The sequence below is a fragment of the Micropterus salmoides genome, unplaced genomic scaffold (assembly GCF_014851395.1).
Source record: "Micropterus salmoides isolate LMB-PRFRI ecotype aquatic unplaced genomic scaffold, ASM1485139v1 Ms_hic_scaffold_9, whole genome shotgun sequence".
In the NCBI taxonomy this organism is placed as follows: Eukaryota; Metazoa; Chordata; class Actinopteri; order Centrarchiformes; family Centrarchidae; genus Micropterus; species Micropterus salmoides.
In genome coordinates, this window is record NW_024044681.1 from 22,915,289 (window position 1) to 22,933,580 (window position 18,292).

Sequence of the window (18,292 nt, forward strand, 5' to 3'; positions counted from 1 at the left end):
GCACTTTGTAACTGCTTTATAATTAAAATGAATTATTAGTATTAGTATTATTATCATTTTTATTATAAAGCTGCTATGTAAAGAATTTGACAATTCACAGCTTTCACTGGGCTGAAATCGATTCTATATTTTTGTTACTGTCAATATATCCCATGAAAAGACCAAAACCACCATATCTTAATCTCTCCCTGCTGTTGCTCTAAGCCCATTCATTCCTACTGAAGACATAAATCTCTAAAACTAAAAATTTAAAAAATATATATGCTTTCATTTTTAAAATAGCTAGGCATTAGTTTATAGAAAACATTGCTGGGGAATAAATAGTAAATTTTATAGGGATTATTTTTAGCCGCAAATTTGAGAATTTATGGGTGCAGAACAATGTGGGATTGACTTGAAATGAGCTTTAGTGACCATGTTCATTATAATGAAAGACAATGTTACCTAGTGCAGAGGTGTTGTTCATTAATGTGTTTTCCTTGCTGGTGAAAAAATGAAATACCACTGGACTTTTAAGTGTTTTGTCGCATTTTTGTGCATTTCTGTTCTCACACAGGCTCCGCCCTCTACTGGACTCTATGGGTACTACCTCCTCCAATCACATGCACGCACTTGCCCACTGAAATGTTTGTTGTGCATGTGGCCGACCAACAACCGATATGTGCATGCCGTATAAATAGCATTGTCCCTACTGCCTCAGCATCCTTTTTTCTTCAGCATAACTGCTCACTGTTCTCTCTTTACTGCAAGGTCTGATGAGAAGGAGCTGTCACACTCAACCATGAAGGTGTACACAGCAGCTATGTCTCCTGTCACGAGGGGTTTGGGGACAGGACAGTCTTCACCCACCCCCTCGTGATGCGCTTTCTGCAGGGCGTGAGAAGACAGCGACCGGTGTCGTGTCTCTCGGCACCTCAGTAGGACTTGCTGCTTGTGCTGGAGGCTCTAAGGCCTGCAACTTATGAGCCCCTGGCGCAGTCCTCATTGAAAATGCTATCTCTCAAACAGCCTTGCTGCTAGCTCTCACCTCTGCTAAGAAGGTGAGTGAGCTGCGTACCCTGTCGGTTCACCCCAGCTGCATGCTGCTTCATGGTGACTACAGTGCAGCCGGATTGAGACAAAACCCCTCCTTTGTTATTAAGAACATAAGGAACACGTTCAGGTTCAGGACAGTAAATCTGGATGCCAGCTACATGCACAATAAAAATTTCAGTGGGCAAGTGCATGTGATTGGAGGAGGTAGTACCCATAGAGTCTAGTAGAGGGCTCCGCCTGTGCTTGTAGAACTAGGGTTACCATATCATAACCTTCATTTTCTCCTGTCTCTACAGTTCAGCAGCTTCCTCTCAGATATGTCTAATGTCCGAGGTGTGGCCAATAGGAGGGGCATCGCAGTGTGCAGTGTGGCACCCAATCTCCCTTCGGCGTCGGCCTGCCGCTCAGAGCACAGTCCTGCCCACAAAGTGTCCTGGGAGGGCGAGGAAACCAGGGAGGAAGGGCTGGAGAGGGTGAGAGATGAGAGAGAGGAGCAATGGGGGCAGAGAGCGTTTGAGATGGAAAGAACACACAGAGATAACAGTCCACAGGGTAAGACTCTGACCATGTGCGTGCACATGCACACACTCACATGCTCACACAGTTTCTAACTTCTGATCAAAAAGGCACAGAGGACATAGGCCATGAACTCATTGTGTTTCACCCATACCATCATCTCCACTGACAGATCTTATTTCCCAGTGATCTACGCCTTTTGATCACACACATCAAAGAAAATAGCCCAGGGTAAGCAAGAGTAGTTAAGAAGTAATATTTTGCTCATCATTTCATTTTAATTTTACTGTTTGCTTAGCAATAAATGATAAAATATCTTAAGTGTCTGTAACATTTCTGAAATTGGCAATCATGTCCTTTTGTATCAGGATAACTTTCTTACATCTCCTGTGCACTTCTGTTTGAATGGTCAGGGTAATCAGCCAGAACTGATGTCCTATGCGTTTGTCCTACTTTTGCTCAAAATAGTTAAGTCAAAATCAGAGAAGTTGGAAAACTTCCACTTAAAGAAAGTCAAGTTTTCTGCTGCTTGTTTTTTTTTTACCATCCAAATCTTCACTTGTACCTTTGTCAACTGAGAGGACAACAAACTGAGGGAGAGCGGTGAGAAATAGTTCAACTTCAGCCTGATATTTAGCTGCCGATGCTGTCAACAACAAGAGTGCAGTTCACTGTCATTGTCACTGAAATAACCATGTTCAGTGCTAAGGTAGACGTCACATATTTCGATTCTCTGTCCAACCTGTTGTTTGAATAATACAGCAAGCCGTGGGAACTTCCTGCCTGTTAATTATTGATTCCTTCCTGTGGGAATGGGAAATAGGTTGTTTTATTTTTTGCTCCCCTGTTGAGTGTATGCACAAAAAAAAGAAAAAACATGTGCCCCTAGGAGTCACCATTACATCACAGTCCATTAATTAAAATGTGATTAAGCTTATAGCAAACTAATATCCTGATTATTGAGTTATTTAGTTAGTTATTTTCACCACAGCAACTACAAACAATAATATAATAATAAATATTGCAATAGATGGGCGCAAGTCGATACGTGAGGGAACATATCGGTTGCTTTTCTGTCACTACCTGCAGCTCATGAATAAATAAAATCTAATGAATAATGAAATACTGAAAAAATCAGGTCCCATATTCCTCAGTTTTTGGCAATTGGGCTCTCAAATATAGGCTGTCTCAGAATAAGTATATTGATCTTCATGTTGGTTTACAAAGAAATGTAGTTTTAATACAAGCTTTATGATTCAAGGACTTTGACAACTAAGGTCCCAAATAATGCAGATGGAGTAAAACCTCTTAGTGGCTTAGAGGCTTTTCCATTCAAATGCTGTAACTATTACTGTACCAATTACAGGACAAATTACAGAAAGCAATTTCTGAAGCAGTTTTGATTGCTGAAAAGAAGTCCAAGTGTTAAATCGGCTGAACCTTTGGCATAGTTTTAATGGTGATGAAGTATTTTCAATTAAAATATTGTAAACTAGTCTGAATGGAAAAATTTGAAAAATAATGGAAAGAGTGAAGGGAGCAAAACCAGATTGTGTGCTAATTAATTAATTAATTAATTAATATTAATAGTTATTTCAAATCAATTGGATTTTATTAACTGAAGTATAATGTGAAGTTTTACCTTTCAGGAATGTAAGATGGTCAGACTTACACGGCAAATGCCAGAAAATCACTTTCTTACTATTGGGAAAGAGATTTAAAAAGTTTGGAGCCTGGATGAGAATTTGGTGGGATTAGAGCAGGGGTCGGGTCCGTAACCTCAGGCATGACTGCAAACAGTGGCAGGGTAGTCACTGGCACAATACAAATGAGTGTGCGTGAGGAAAGAAAATCAATGAAAAAGAAAGAGGAAATAAAAAAAGTTGACTTATTTTTAACTCTAGTATGTTGACAAGTGTCTCCTCACCTGCATGCTGAATGAGACTAGTGGCTGTTGTGCTGCCTTTTTTATTTTGTTTGATTGATGGTGCTGCCTTACTGCTCACACTCCCACAGGACCATTTCACTTGTTCCATACGCACTGGACCACGACCACCTAGCTTGGGCTCAGAAAGCTAAATTTGATGTCCAGACATCCTGGCCCCTCATGGACAGAGTAGGGTTTTGGTTCTAAGATGGGCCGAGCCCTGACTGCTTGCTTGTAGTGTAAAGCCCGATTTTGAAGCAGACAAGGAAATGTTAGAAGATATGTCAAAGGGTGACAAAAACAGGCTGTATCCAGTTAAGAGAAGCAAGTCACCATTCACAAAACCTGTTATAATAAACTATGCTACCAAGCTACACTGACAAATTGTTTACTGGATTTCTGAAAATGGCAGAACAGCACTGGGTGTGGTTTAAAACTTTCAGATGTGCTAATTTTATGATTTTCGGTACTGATATCAGTATTTACTGTTGTCTTAATATGAACAGCTGTACAAGAACTTATATTTGTTAATTGCTATATATTATTTAGATAAGGAAATATTCCATCAAATCCTGAGCATGCAATGCCAACTCACTTTCACACATCAAGGTCAGTACTTTCAGTCAGGTCAGTGTATCGAGAATCAGCAAAAGAGGCAAGTCAGTTTTCTCAGTTTTCTCTTTCTGCTCTTTCCTATTTGTTCCACCTACCAACATAAAGCCTCTTTAGTTTAGTCACAGTTTTAATCACATCAGCAAAGCTGCCTGTTCTTATTTCCAAACAGTTTTAAATTCCAAATAGAATTGTTTTCAGTGCCTATACCCATACGCTCTGTTGGTCTTCTGTATCTCTTTCCCAATTTGAACACTAATGTGAAAGCAGGTGTTTTATTGCTGCTAGATTACAGCACCTGGTAGACCAACGTACCCTGGCACTTGGCTTAACAGACAGTCTCATAGACAGTCTTCATAGCAGCATGCCCTTATCTGAAGTCATTGTGACACATAAGTACCTGCCCTGTTGTTTGACAAACAATCACCCTCCAAATAACAGCTCAGCAAAGGAAAACAGTGTCAGGAATCACACTGACTTGTAAGCATCTATTTATTTGAAATGTTGCCTCTAAAGAAATGCATATTAAGGCTTACTAGAGAGACCCTAGGCTGGCAGTTTTTTCCAAATGAAATTTCATCTGACTTGTTGTTCGCACAAACAAAGTGTCAGGTTTGTGAACGGGAATAAGAGTTTTGATTACTGCAGTATAAGCAGGCTGGCCAGACCTACTTTTCAAGATTTTTAATGTGATTGATGGCACTTTGGGGCGTACTTTTCCAAGTACCTGCTGGTTTAAGGTGTTTGTGTTTCACATCTGCTCCACTGCACTACATACTATTGTTGATAATGCTCTACTTCAAAGCAGTTGGACAGTCTTTGAGATGATATCAAAATTCATTTTATTGCAAAATCCATCTAGAAAGAAAAAGGATGGATGAGTACAGATAGATGGATATGAAAGGATTGTTTTAGATATGCAGAGCCTGTATTCATATAACACTCACATGCCCATATGTACACTGAAAGATTTTTTGGTCACTGTAATCATTTCTCCTATAAAGACATCTCTTCAGTGTAAGAGATGGGAAAATCCACAGTTTTATGTGAAACTGCGTTCCAAGTTCAGACAAAGCTAATATACGGCATCTGTAGTCCTAGCTAGCCAAATCAAGTGCCTACCCACTTGACTGCATACGCCTCATATTAGCATTGAATCATGCCAGGAATGGACAGAAAGAATGATTGTAGTATTCAGTAACTCTTTAAATGTATATAGGCATATGAGTATTGGATTATGATAGACTTAAACAAATCATTAATTTCAGCATAAAAATCTCTGCTATGCCTTTCATTTGGAGAAGAACATGACGATATCGCTCATTTGTTATTAAGAAAATACTTTCATAAGTGGTCTGGATATGAATATGCACCTGTGTTTGTGTGTGTTTGTATGTTAGATGTTTCGGAGCTGGTGGATGAGGTGGCCTGTCTCTCAGACTCCACCTCTGAAGAGCACTCTATCAGTTCCTACACTTCTGAGTCCTTCGATGACAATGGTGAGGCTGTAATGCTAAAATGATCCAAGACACTTTGCACTGTTTAATCTTTGCATTTTTGTGAACATTTTATGAAAGGTACCGCAATGCAACTAAATCCAAACATATATATGGATCAAAGGTAAATGTACAGGTCTTAAATAAAAAACCCTTTCCTTGAATTCTGTAGCGTGTCTTTTTCCCAGATAACTCAATACCATTGATCTTGTGTTAGCTAAGCATAAGAGACTGGAATCCAAACACACAAATCATTGTGTGTGTGTGTGTCTGTGTGTGAGTGTATGTGTGAGTGTGTGTTTTTCAGATAAGGAACCCTTGTAATTGCTTTGTTTCCCGTCCAATTACTGTTGCTGCAAGGAAAGGAGTCCTAATGTCTCCCACTCCCTTATAAGCCACACACAGACACACACACACACACAACCACAGCCTTGTGTTACTATCATTATGGGGAACCGTCATTGACATAATGCATTCCTTAGCCGCTGACCCAAACCATAACCATGACAACTATGTATGACCTTAACACTTGTCCTGCCCCAAACCTTTATCCAATGCAAACCCTAACCCTAAAGTCTTAACCGTCAAACAGCCCTCTAAACTTCCGGGGTCCAGCATTATGTCGGACACCACAAGTATAGTAGAACCCCCCCACCACCCCCCATTCACTCACAAACAAACGTGGCGGCAAGACTAACATGTCTCCTTTGTTCTTCACATACGTGCACACACATGCTCCCACACATATTCTCGATATCATCTCAGTCACATGAAACTGTACACTAGGAATAGATGCACTAACAGTGTTTATGTTCTTCTTCTTCTCTCTTTCTGTATTCTGCCTAGCCTCCATAGTGACAGTCATACGTCTCGTCAATAATGCTGTTGATAATATTGAAAGTGAAGGTATGATAGAATATCTTCTGTTAAATCCTCTATCTTTTGTGTCTGTCTTCTGATGAAGTGTTTGTTCAGTGGTGTAGTGCTAAGATATAATGTACTGAATGCAGCCAAGCCTCTGCTTTTCAATCCCCTTTCTGTTCCGAATAAAACATCCTGCTTAGATTTTCAGTACTCTGTCTGTTTCACACTGGATCTCTCTGTGTTTCAATTCTCCCCCTTTGGTTTCTGTGTTGTTTGTCTCAGTCTTTCTCTGACTTCTGCTTTCTCTCTCCCTTTGTAGTGTCAAGCATGGACAATGAACAGCGGTGGAACAGCCCTGGTGAGTGAGTTGCAAAGCAACTGAAAAACATCTTATTAACTTGCCATCCCTTTGGCTTTATTTCTCAAGCTATGATTGCAAAACCCTACCTTTTTTGTTCTGTACATTCTTTTCTTTGAATACTTTTATCGATACAGCACAGATTGTTTCTGTTTATGCCAGTTTTTTTTGATACCCAGACTTTGTAAATGTAGCCTCCCAGTTTTCCCAGTTTCTATGTCTATGTTTCCTGAAGATACAACATTCAAGTAGCGGGCATATTATATCAGCTGTAGCAAATTTACAGTAATGTAATCTACAGCATGACAGATAAATCGTGCTCAAAACTGTGTTTCTGCTTTCTTAGCCAACAAAAGCTGACAAAGATGTCATTGATTCATATGATTAAGTTATGTATGTATTTAATTACTTCTAACTGTTGAAAAATAAACCAAAATGGGTTTGATAAAGGACTTGAAAGGATTTGGATTGGCTAAGTGGATTTGATACTGGATTCAGATACTATAAAACATTATCAAACCCAAACACATTTTCAGTGTAAAACACAGCTTTCTATAATTGATCATGAATGAGGTAATATTCAATAAAATATTGTATGTAGTATAAAACACTTAGCTCACCACATAATTATTTCAGGCAAGTATGCAAGCTACACACGTGCCTACAGTATATCAATAGTTGATTAAGATTATTTGAATTATGAGATATTTGCTAGCTTGGTCAAGTCGGGTCCTCGCTTCAAGCAAAGCAAAGCTTTTACACCGGCCTTGTAGTGGGTCTCAGTGGATTTTAGGGGCACTTTGAGCCAAGCTTCATATCCACATCCACATAGAATAGAAGAGGAGAAGACAGCTTCAAACACGTTTTCTCCCACACTAAATTGGGCTTCATCTACAGGCTGAACACTGACTTTCCACTCTCACCGGATGCATGGCTTTGCTTAAACAGATAGGGAAAGTCATGATCCAGTTGCACTTTTCCTATAAAATCTCTATGTTCTTGTCAGTTGCTTGTGCTACAGGCTTAAAACCAATATTAATTGGCTCATAGTTACCAAGTCTGTTTGTTCTCTCAGTTGCATGTAATTTTCTGGCTCCACAAAGCATTTCATTACTTACCCATAACGAGACTGTGTCACTGCCAGCCTACCGAAGCATGAGAAGCTTTATTTCAGACAGGGAGAATTAAATGATGAATGAAATTATTGTCCAGTAGTTTGTTCCAAATAACCCATTTAGATTCAGTTTATTTGTGTTAATATAACACAGTGCAAATGTACATTTCTTATTTTGATATGTTTGTGCTCAAGTCAAGAAAAGTGACAGGACAATGACACTGACCATTCATACCAAACACAGCGTACTACTGAAAAAACTGCATAAAAAAGACAAAAATACCAACATAATAAGAGAGAGAAAAAATTAACATTTATAACAAGGTGAAAAGTTCCAAAATTCCCCATCTGACATAGTATTTATATTGCATATAACATGTTTGTGTTTGCAATTACCAGTGGTGGGTAAACTACAATATAGTTTGACAAACCTACTCAAGTAAAAGAATAAAAGTTTGGTCAATAAACTTTGTGTTTCAATATTGTTAGTGTGTGGTGGCCAGAGATCTTCACAAATAATTTTATGCAAGTCCAACTGAAGTCCAAAGTCTTCGGGAAAGTGTCTGAGTCAAGTCTCTTTTTAGAATTATAAGTGTTTCATCCGCATACATCAGGTTAGAAATAACCACTGTGCAACATGGATATTTCTTGGGAATGTCTAATTTAGCTATTTCTGTTTAAAGTATCAATAAGATCATATTGCTGCCTAGCTTGTTGTTGCCTGTATCTGTTGATATGGACGTGTAGGCAACCAAACCACATGCTTTGATATGACGGGCACTGTATTACATTTATTCATTTAGCTGACGTTTTTATCCAAAGCGACTTACAATTGCTATATATGTCAGAGGTCGCACGTCTCTGGAGCAACTAGGGGTTAAGTGTCTTGCTCAGGGACACGTTGGTGTCTTACAGTGGATTCGAACCCAGGTCTCTCACACCAAAGGCATGCGTCTTATCCACTGCTCCATCACCACCACTGTATGTTTTGCTTCTCCAATAGCCCAGGGATCCAATTCAGTATGATTATACCTAAAGCATCTATGAACATAATCTTTATGACTTAAAAGATTATTGTGGCAATAACACAGGGGCAGCCGGTTGAATGAAGTACGGTAAGCCTACATATAGAGGGAGACATGTGCATCACACGTAGAGCCCAACAGGACTGTTTTATCTTCATATGCTTCTCAGAAATTATTGTTTCCTGAATACATAATAGCTGGTATCCTGCTGTGTGAAAGCCAACATCAATTTCACCTTCTACCATGCATCGCTATAAAGCAAACAGCAACCACGGCGAATTAGAGAAAAGAAAATACCATTAAAAGAAAGTTATGCTCTGCGCAACGAGAAGATTATGTTAATATACCAGAATCAATCCAATGATAATCTGATTTATAGATATATACCGTGTGTAACCTATATTTGTTCTGCACAGACTATAGGCTTTTAGCAATATTTAGTATTTAGTGAAAGTATTTCTGCGGGCTTATGAAAGGGCAAAGCAGGCTGCTTTCCAACACGACCACCAGTGGTACAGCGTGCAGTTGCTAGATTTGAGTTACATTATTGCACACGCCTTGGATGACAGCTTATTCCAGTTAATGTAGCAAAATGCATAGTAGATAACAGACTAGTTGTAACAATGGTATAAATAGCAAATGTAGCAAAGTTAAAAGTAGATTACTGGCCTAAGAAAATACTTAAGTAGAAAGTAAAGTATTAAAAGCAAATGTGAAAAGTTAGTTTTTTTAGTTACTTGTAATGAGGTACTACCCACCTCTGGCAATTACAGTCTGCATGTGTATGTACGTGTATAGTATGTGTTATGAATTTTGTTTGTGTGTGCATTTGTCTGTTTGCATGTATCGGCGAGAAATGGCTCTCTGCCATTATCGACTGTGTTTTCTTCCATGTGATAATTCACCATGTCTTTCTGCATTCACTTGTTTCTACATGAAGAGCATTTCATCATCAAAGGCTTCCTGTTCCATGAGATATTTATTTTGTTTTCCACTTCACTGACAGTGAGTCGCCACCTGCAGAGCAAAGATGAGATTTGTGTAAAGTTCATCAAAGAATGCATTGTGGATTGTAAGAACATTCATTTATCCCCCCCCCCCTCCCCTTAACCTTTCATTTGAAAATATTTCAATCAGAAGTAGAGATGTTTCAGGAGCATGGCATGCAGTAAAAATTCCCACATTTTTTGTGGTTTGTTGGCACGGTAGTCTATTAGATAGCTCTGTCCACACGTGTCATGCATTAAATACCATGAAGTGGGCATTGCTAATGAATGGTCCTCTCCATCACACACAGAGGGTGACCTCTCTGGCTTCACTCACAACATCGATATGAAATTTTTTCACTCACAGCTCATTAACGTAGCCATGAATTATGCAACCTGCATGCTGTAGTTTGTAGCAAGTAGTGGATTAGTGGGGAGTTCTGCATAAGTCCATCTTGCAGCATGGAGAAAAAAAAGGAATTTTGTTGACTGATTCTATTTGCACATTCTAAATTAGAATTGGAGCAATTACACAATGTAAACACACAGCCCCACAGAACACATAGTAAACCCCACAGTGACACAGTAAGAAACAAAGCCCTTCACGAGCCTCCCCGCTGCATCACAACAAACATGAACAAACATACTCTCAAACATGCAGCACACACTCACACATGTCCAGACCTTGTGCTAACAACTAACAAGCAACACATTTCTATGAAAATAAAGACATCAAGGGAGTAGATAATAAACAGAGGGAAAACTAAAGAGGAGAAAAAATAGAAACAAGCACAACAAGCCAGAGTATACACACAGGCTATTCATTAATATAACGAAAATTGGCTGATATGTTTTTCTTTTGGGAGTTTGTTTATTAGGCGGCAGTAAATCCCAGATCCTGGCACCCCGTGTTAGTGATTTTACACCTGGAGTCATCTGTTGTGGCTTTAGGAGGGCAGAGATGGAATCTGCAGTGATCTGAGTAATTGCGAAAAATTTTCAGATCAGTCCCCTGATTACCAAAAACCATATTTGCTGGTGTCACCTCCCTTCACCCTCCTGTAGATAAGATTGCCATGATACTGGTGTTTTAGAAGTAGAGTGTTTTATTGATGTGGCACCTTTGGCGGGCTGATCCTATTAGATAGATAATCTCCTTCCTTGCTCATACTGTGCAATGCACAAAGGCTGTAACATAAAACACACATTCAAGTGAGATCTACATACTTCCTGTGATTTGGCAACACATGTTTGTCCAGGGAAACTCTCTTATCTCTTTGCTTGTTGTTCCATTGAAACATTACTATTTTAAACTGTTTCAAAAGATATATTTTGTGTTTTTTTGTCCTTTCCTGTACAGCATACCGCTGGGAGTCTTCCAGTCAGACTTCAAGCTGGTTGTCACCGTCACGTCTGCGTCCTCCAGAGGTGGGATCCCATTACGACCTCAGTGACACTCAGCAGAACATCAGACGAGGAGGCAGCACGCGATCTCTCCAGCTGGACTACAGAGTAATGGGCTATGGCGGTGACAGGGGCCGAGAGTGGGTACGGGAGACCGAGAGGAGGGCCTTCCAGTGGGAGAGGAATCAGTCGGGTGAGTGGGAGAGAAGACGAATCCTGGACAGAGAAGTAAAGAGAAAGCTCGATGGGGAAGGAAAGAACACAGGCAGTACCAGCAGAGACATGGCGGTGCGCCAGGACCACAGAGACCGTCAGCAGTTGCACGGCCATGACAGCCGTGAAGACGGCTCTTCGCCTGTTTACGAGGAATACCGAGAGTCCAGCCATGACCCAGGGCAAGATGAAGACAGAGAGAGCCTTTATGACACTCTTCCCCCAACCCGACCAGCCTACGAAGGATACCCATCAAGCCCCAGAGGCATCAACCTGCACCCGGCTCAACTTCTGCCCCCTCTCAGGGCGTGGGACTTACAGACAGGGGAGTGGAGGGGATCGCAGGAGGATCACGGAGCGCTCGGATCCAACAGTCTTACAGGTTCTGGGGACGAGCTTGAGAGACTACTGAACCTGGTGTCGCTCAGAGCTAGGAGAGCCACACGAATAAACAGAGCCGCTACTAGATCTGAACCCATGACTGGCTGGGATGGATTTAAATGAGCACACAAGATTGTTTGAAACAAATAGATTTGATATTCCTTTATAGATTAAACAGAGGCAGCGTCTGTCTCTGATTATACTTGACATTTATAATATTACACTGTTGGGCCACCACCTAAAAATAATTAAAGGAGAATATTACCATATACACTTTTATTATCCCACTGTAAGCAAACACTAATCCACCACCAATCCCCTGGCTCATTGGTAAGCTGGAGGAATAAGAAGAAATATATGTGTTCTCTAGACGCTGTCACCTGTGCTACATAAGAGCTAGATGAGATTGGCAGTGAATCAATGCTATTACATTTATTATTTAGAGAATCACTGGAGCATAGCATTTATTAACATCAAAATATGACAGGATCTGTCTCTGTATTAGATGATACCAATGTATGTACGTATGTTATCATGTATTTCATACATTGTTATACATGAACACACACACACACACACACACAATCAACCATGTTAGATCAACCATGTAATGCTTAATGCATTTGTTATTCTTATTGACACACGCTCTGGGTTGTTTTGGAGAGAATACACATCCCAGACATAGCCTGTGAGATGCTATTAAGATTACCAGAAGTTGATACCGGGAGATTGTTTCATCATTTAATTAATTATTCTATGATTATTTATTTAATTATTTCATTATTTATTTGTTTGGCTTATGAACCTCTTCACAAACACATGCATCAGGGGTATCTGGGTATCTCATGCAACCAAACAATAATTGTGACCTCTCATTTTAACTCATAATAGCTGCTCTGAAGTTATGAAAGCATGTGGAAATTCAATTATGAGCCCAGATTCTGTTAATATTCTCAGTGTACATTTTGTACCTTGTATATAATACCAAAGCTAAACTTTTAGCAGTGCTTCAGATAGAATTAATCTCACTTTAAACCTGGTTTCAACATGTGATAATAATTTTCAGACTTTGTGTGCTGAAAGGCTTAGAGTATTATGTGGAAATGTTGCCGTGAAGTAAAGAATCACTCAGCCAAGACATGTACACATGGTTGCTTCACTGATAACGCAGTGTAAATGCTGCTGTGTTTCCAGTTTGCACGCAACAAAGGGAATGTAAATTGAATTAAAACTCTGTGTTAAACAACTTTGAAACACAGGCAGAACGAACAGGTGATAGGTAACTAGGAGTATTTAAGGATTCTTGTATTCATAATGGCATTTCAGGATAAGCCAGAATGACAGTTTGTAAAACAGCTGCACTAACCTGCCTTCATCTCATACTTACCATGGATATTCTGGTAAACATGACTCCTTGTGGTGTGGAGAAAAAAATCACATCTCACTCAAGGATATAAATAGCAAACAATATACATAGCAAACTGTTTTAAACTCCTGAAAGGCCAGGTGTAATGCAAATCATCTGCATCAGATACCATTAAAGATTGTGAAGGCCTTTTAAGACAGTCAGAAAATCCAAGAGTAAGCTGTTAAGAAGATTCAAATGTATTCCTAAGAATTCTAACAAAAAAAGCAAATTTATGTTTTGAATAGCTTTTTTGGGGCAAATGAAACATCTGCCTGCTCCGGTGAAAGCAGATTGACTTGTTGTTGCAAGAATGAAGTTTTTCAGAATAATTGCACAGAATGTTATACTGAGAGGTACTATGCAGATGAATTATTTGGAAGTACTGTAAAAACCAACACTAATAGCCACAAACCAACTGACAGGTCTTAACATAAACGCACACCTGTGGGCACTTTACAGTTTCCAGTTCACCTGAGCGGCATGACTGTGGAAGGAAACCCACAGAAATACTGTGAAAATGTGCGAAGTCAACACAGAACAGCAGCTTCCAAAGGCTGTAATTTAAACCAAGTACCTCAATACTGTGATTCAACACTGCTAACACCTGAGACACCTTTGCTGTCAAGTTTTACTATACTCCCGTTCATGCAGTTAAATCATATTGCAAAGTACCCTTCAAATCTACTGGTTATTTTAGGTCACTGGCTTGCTGAAGCACAACGTTTATGGACCAGTGTGGGTGTGTGAGTGGCCGCACATTAAAACGACTTGAAGAATATGCTCCAATCAAGCAGATTCATATTTTTTGGAAAGAAAATGACTTTCATCTTAAGGGTGAATATGTAACTGGTTTGCTGTGGCAGGTGAGCTATATCTCCACGCAAGCTACATGAGATAAATAATACCCATAAAATAGTTAATCCTATCAAGTCAGTCTTGTCACGCCTCTTATGTTTTTCTTTCCTTCCTGAGTGGAATCTGGCAGATTCATTTTGTAGAGCTTAAAGTCATTGATGTCCTGGGGAGACATGAAGGCGAGAGAATGTCTTTTGAAATGTTAAGTGTATAAACTGTATGATCAAACAATAAATTGTATTTTAAATCATTTGAGATTATTTGAAAAGGGTGTAACGAGAGATTGCTTTGGCTGTATGCACTGTCAACAGTTGAGCAGATTTCAGTGTAATCTTCTGATTATGCCCTTTTGTTTAACTCGAGAACTGATTTCTTTGCTGCCTTGAATAGATGTGTCCGGCTTATTGTGTGCTTCCTGTGAGTTTGAGTTTATTTCTCTTCTGACCCAGTGCTATGATCAAATTATGCAGAGACTGTGCATCTCTCAAAGCACGTATCTATTATTAGATACTACTTTTGCTGTCTACAGAGAAATTTGTTGTGAGTCTTGTACACCCGCCATGAGCTACGCAAGAAAAAACGGAAACCACATTCCACAGCCTCAGTATGTATTTGATTAATAGAACATGCACCGCTGCACATCAAATTAAGGCAACTTTAATTACTGAATGCTACAAGGTCCGCTACTGGCAAGTAAGGTGACATTTCTTAATCGCTTCATCTACATCCTCAAAAGGTGACCAGTCATTAATTCTTGATTGGTGACAAAAGGTTGAAGGCAGGTGATGGTCAGTGGGTGCCACGTCTGGCTCTTCCTGTAGCTAACAAGGAGACACACCGAGGAACCTTTGTGGTTTTTGATTATTGCCTTTCCCCCCCTGTGGAGTTGACACACAAACTTTGTCCTTGTTATCATCCAGCCCTCCTTGTATAAACACCACCAGGCTGACTGTCTGCCAGAAAACATTCCCATGGCAACCAGACATTCCCCAGATCATGTTTGTGTTTCGTTTTCGCTGTCACATGCAACACATTTTGGCCAATTAAGAGGTGAAGAGGTGTATATGTGTGTGTGTACTGTAAGTGTATGTGTGTGTCTGTGTGTGTGTGTTCATGTGTTTGCTGTAGTAAAGAAGCATGATGTTTGTTGCTGCATGCTGCTTAACATGCCCACTTTAATGTGGCAGGGGGTTGTTTAACACAAGAATAAGCACTCGCCCACTCCTTAACGTATCATATGTAAGTATTGTTCATGCATGCACTGGTATAAGGATTCAGTGGTAGCATGAAAAAAGGCACCTTAAAATGATTATTATATCATTACATCATTTAAAATGACTATTTGCAAAATGTACATTTTAAGACAGCCAACAGCTGCAGCAATAGCTGTATTTTCATAACAGCAATCATTTTGTCAGACTAAGTGTTACATTTTTTGAACAGTGGATATCATTTCTGAGCGAAACACTTCATATATCTTTTAGTGCATGCCAGTTTGTGTCAGTGCAATAGATGGAAATAGCTCATAGTCAAATGTTGGCTGGCTTGTTCCAGTTCTATTCTCTCTCCCTGCAGGAACCATGAACCACAAAAGGCACAAACAGGTACAAGGCAGAACTCAAGGGAGATAAATTTCTATTTTCCTCAGCCCAGGAAAGATTCTTGCATTGCTGCGTAAAATGCACATGAAACTTGATGAAATTTGTCACTGCAGGAGACATTCTAAATTACTGACTTTACAGCCTAAAACTCATCCGCCTGTTTTGCTCCTCAGTGTGATCATAACACCTGAATTTATGTTTCCTCTATTACCCCTGCCTGTCACAACAAGGCAACACAGAAAATGAGATTTCATCAATTAGCATAATATGCTAACAATGTCTCAAGTGATAACAGCCAAAGGTCTCTAAAAGGTGCATGTGGCATGTCAGATGTCTCTGAATCCACCCATTCATTAATGTTTTTTTCCGTTTGTGGTGATCCTGCCTTCATTTTGGGTCTTCAGAGGGAGATAAACAAGAGTTATTACCTGCAGCATGTGCATCCTTACGGGCAAATCCTTACATAACTTTACCTTTGCTTCCAGCTATGGTACATACATAATCAACAAAAAAAAAATGGAAACAACACACCACAGGCAAATATAGTCCTTCTGTCTGGTCAGTGGGAGGGTGGAAACTATAAGCAATTTATTTACCCAGATTCACAGCTTATTAAATTATTCTGACAAGGATTATGCAACATGTCCCAATAACTTACATACTCTCCTCTGGCACACTCTTTTGATGACCATCCTGCTTGTTTAAAGTATTCCAAGCATGCTGGCTGCCCTAGTGACAGGCACACGGTCAGACCAAAGGCAAATACGAGGGCATGTGAGGGAAGAGATAGACAGAGAAAGAGAGAGCAATAAACAAAGTGACTGTTGTGTTTATTCATCATGCATCAGAGGAAACTGATGAGGACCTGCCAGTCCCTTTAGCTCTGCTGGCTTTTTATGGCACCATCTGGCATTTACACCATAGAGTCAGCTAAGCCATTTAAAATCTTCTTTCTACCCCCGCACACCCCATTTTTCCCCCTCCTTCTTCTTCTGTGCTTTTTTCACAATGACATTCCTCCAGATCTGGCTGGACACAGCAGGGAGGGGAGTGGATGGACAGTAGGATGAAAGGATGTTGCATAAAGGAGGAGGGGAATGAAAGCTAGATCATGTAAGAAAGGCGAGAGATGAGTAGAGAAGTGGGAAAAGTAAGAGAGATTACCATTCCCCAGTTCCTGCTTATTCAGGGGTAGCTGTGTGGGTGATTATAAATCCACGCTGTTCTCAGTAACACCAGGATTACACACCCAGCCAGACCTAATCTATGTGCCCAACATCTGCCTCTGATGACACAAACACACGCACACACGCACACACAAACACACAGGCACACAGTCATACATGCACGTACAACACTCACATGACCATAGTGATTACAAATGCAGTGTCTCAAGCAATTTCATCGCATATATTATTCACAAATGCTTTAATCTTATGAGTATAATCAGACACAATATGCCTACACTGCTAAAACAAGGCAGCGGGGTGATGGGAAAATGGAACGTGAAGGGGTAAGGTCCATGAGTGACAAATTGAATTCACATCAAAAAGCTGCCCTTAGCAGTGTGTGACTGAGCAGTGAAAGCTGTGCACAAGCCCTATCCTGTGACCCCCCCCTGCTGTTTTAACAGATTATTACTATGGCAATCATCTGGCATATGCCTCCAAAATGGCTATGCGAGAGACAGGGAAGTTATCTGCTCTACCGTGTACTTCATGTCCTGTATTGGATTTTCTTACAAGATGAAAGTGTATAAATGTCATTGGATTATGCCACAGCTCAACTGGCATAGAACACTATCACATTTACATGATAGTATTTGTGTCAAACGTTGGGACACCTTTTTGGATGGAAAGATTTTTTTTCCAACGGCCACTTTCTGCAAACTACACAAAGAGCACAGAAAAAGCTGGATCCCATTATCCGGGATATGTATATTTTACCCTCAATAAGTCTTGTCCTAAGTTCTGATATGCGGATTTGACAGGGACCTTCGGTGTTAAAGCTGTTATTCTGTTGGATTTTATTACAATGCTACCCAGTTTGTTCTGATCTTGTAAAGAACTGCTGCCTTAAACAGAGGTGAGACAGAATGATGGATCAAAATTCTGCTGAGAAATTTGGCTGCATCACGGGCCTCAGAGCTCAGCTTGTTATCTACTTTAGCTCTGAGGAATTGGTTCACTGTCACCCTCGAGATTGCTGAGAACTGGCTTTGGTAAGAAGGAGGTCTGCTCTATATTGTGCTTTGATCATCAGGGTTTTTTTATGCTCACCAGCAGAATAAGCATCTAGATTTGCTGACGTCGCTACATCTGTAAGGTCCTTGTTAAACTACAAGCGTGAAATGCCTGTGGTGGTAACCTTTACAGTCCATCTGATGACTCCAATGAATGAATAATCATAATGCACAAGATTGTGCGACAAGCATGCCTTAAATGCAACTGGAGAGTACAAACCTTTGCCAGAAACAATATTTGCTGTTACACTTTAA

The 18,292-nt window shown here is 40.0% G+C and overlaps 1 protein-coding gene across 2 annotated transcripts in view; it reads left to right on the top strand.

The window, feature by feature from the left end:
* The window catches only part of LOC119896047 (protocadherin Fat 3), a 72,232-nt gene extending 57,818 nt beyond the window's left edge, over window positions 1-14,414 (top strand). Inside the window, exons 47-52 of one of the 2 annotated variants that reach the window (XM_038709522.1) lie at window positions 1,332-1,587; window positions 5,491-5,589; window positions 6,433-6,492; window positions 6,770-6,808; window positions 9,954-10,019; window positions 11,294-14,414. In XM_038709522.1, coding sequence (XP_038565450.1) covers window positions 1,332-1,587; window positions 5,491-5,589; window positions 6,433-6,492; window positions 6,770-6,808; window positions 9,954-10,019; window positions 11,294-12,054 — 1,281 coding nt within the window. In that variant the 3' untranslated portion in view covers window positions 12,055-14,414. The remainder of the gene's footprint in view (window positions 1-1,331; window positions 1,588-5,490; window positions 5,590-6,432; window positions 6,493-6,769; window positions 6,809-9,953; window positions 10,020-11,293) is intronic. The other variant, XM_038709524.1, reaches the window with a different exon arrangement.
* The last annotated feature ends 3,878 nt before the right edge of the window (window positions 14,415-18,292 follow it).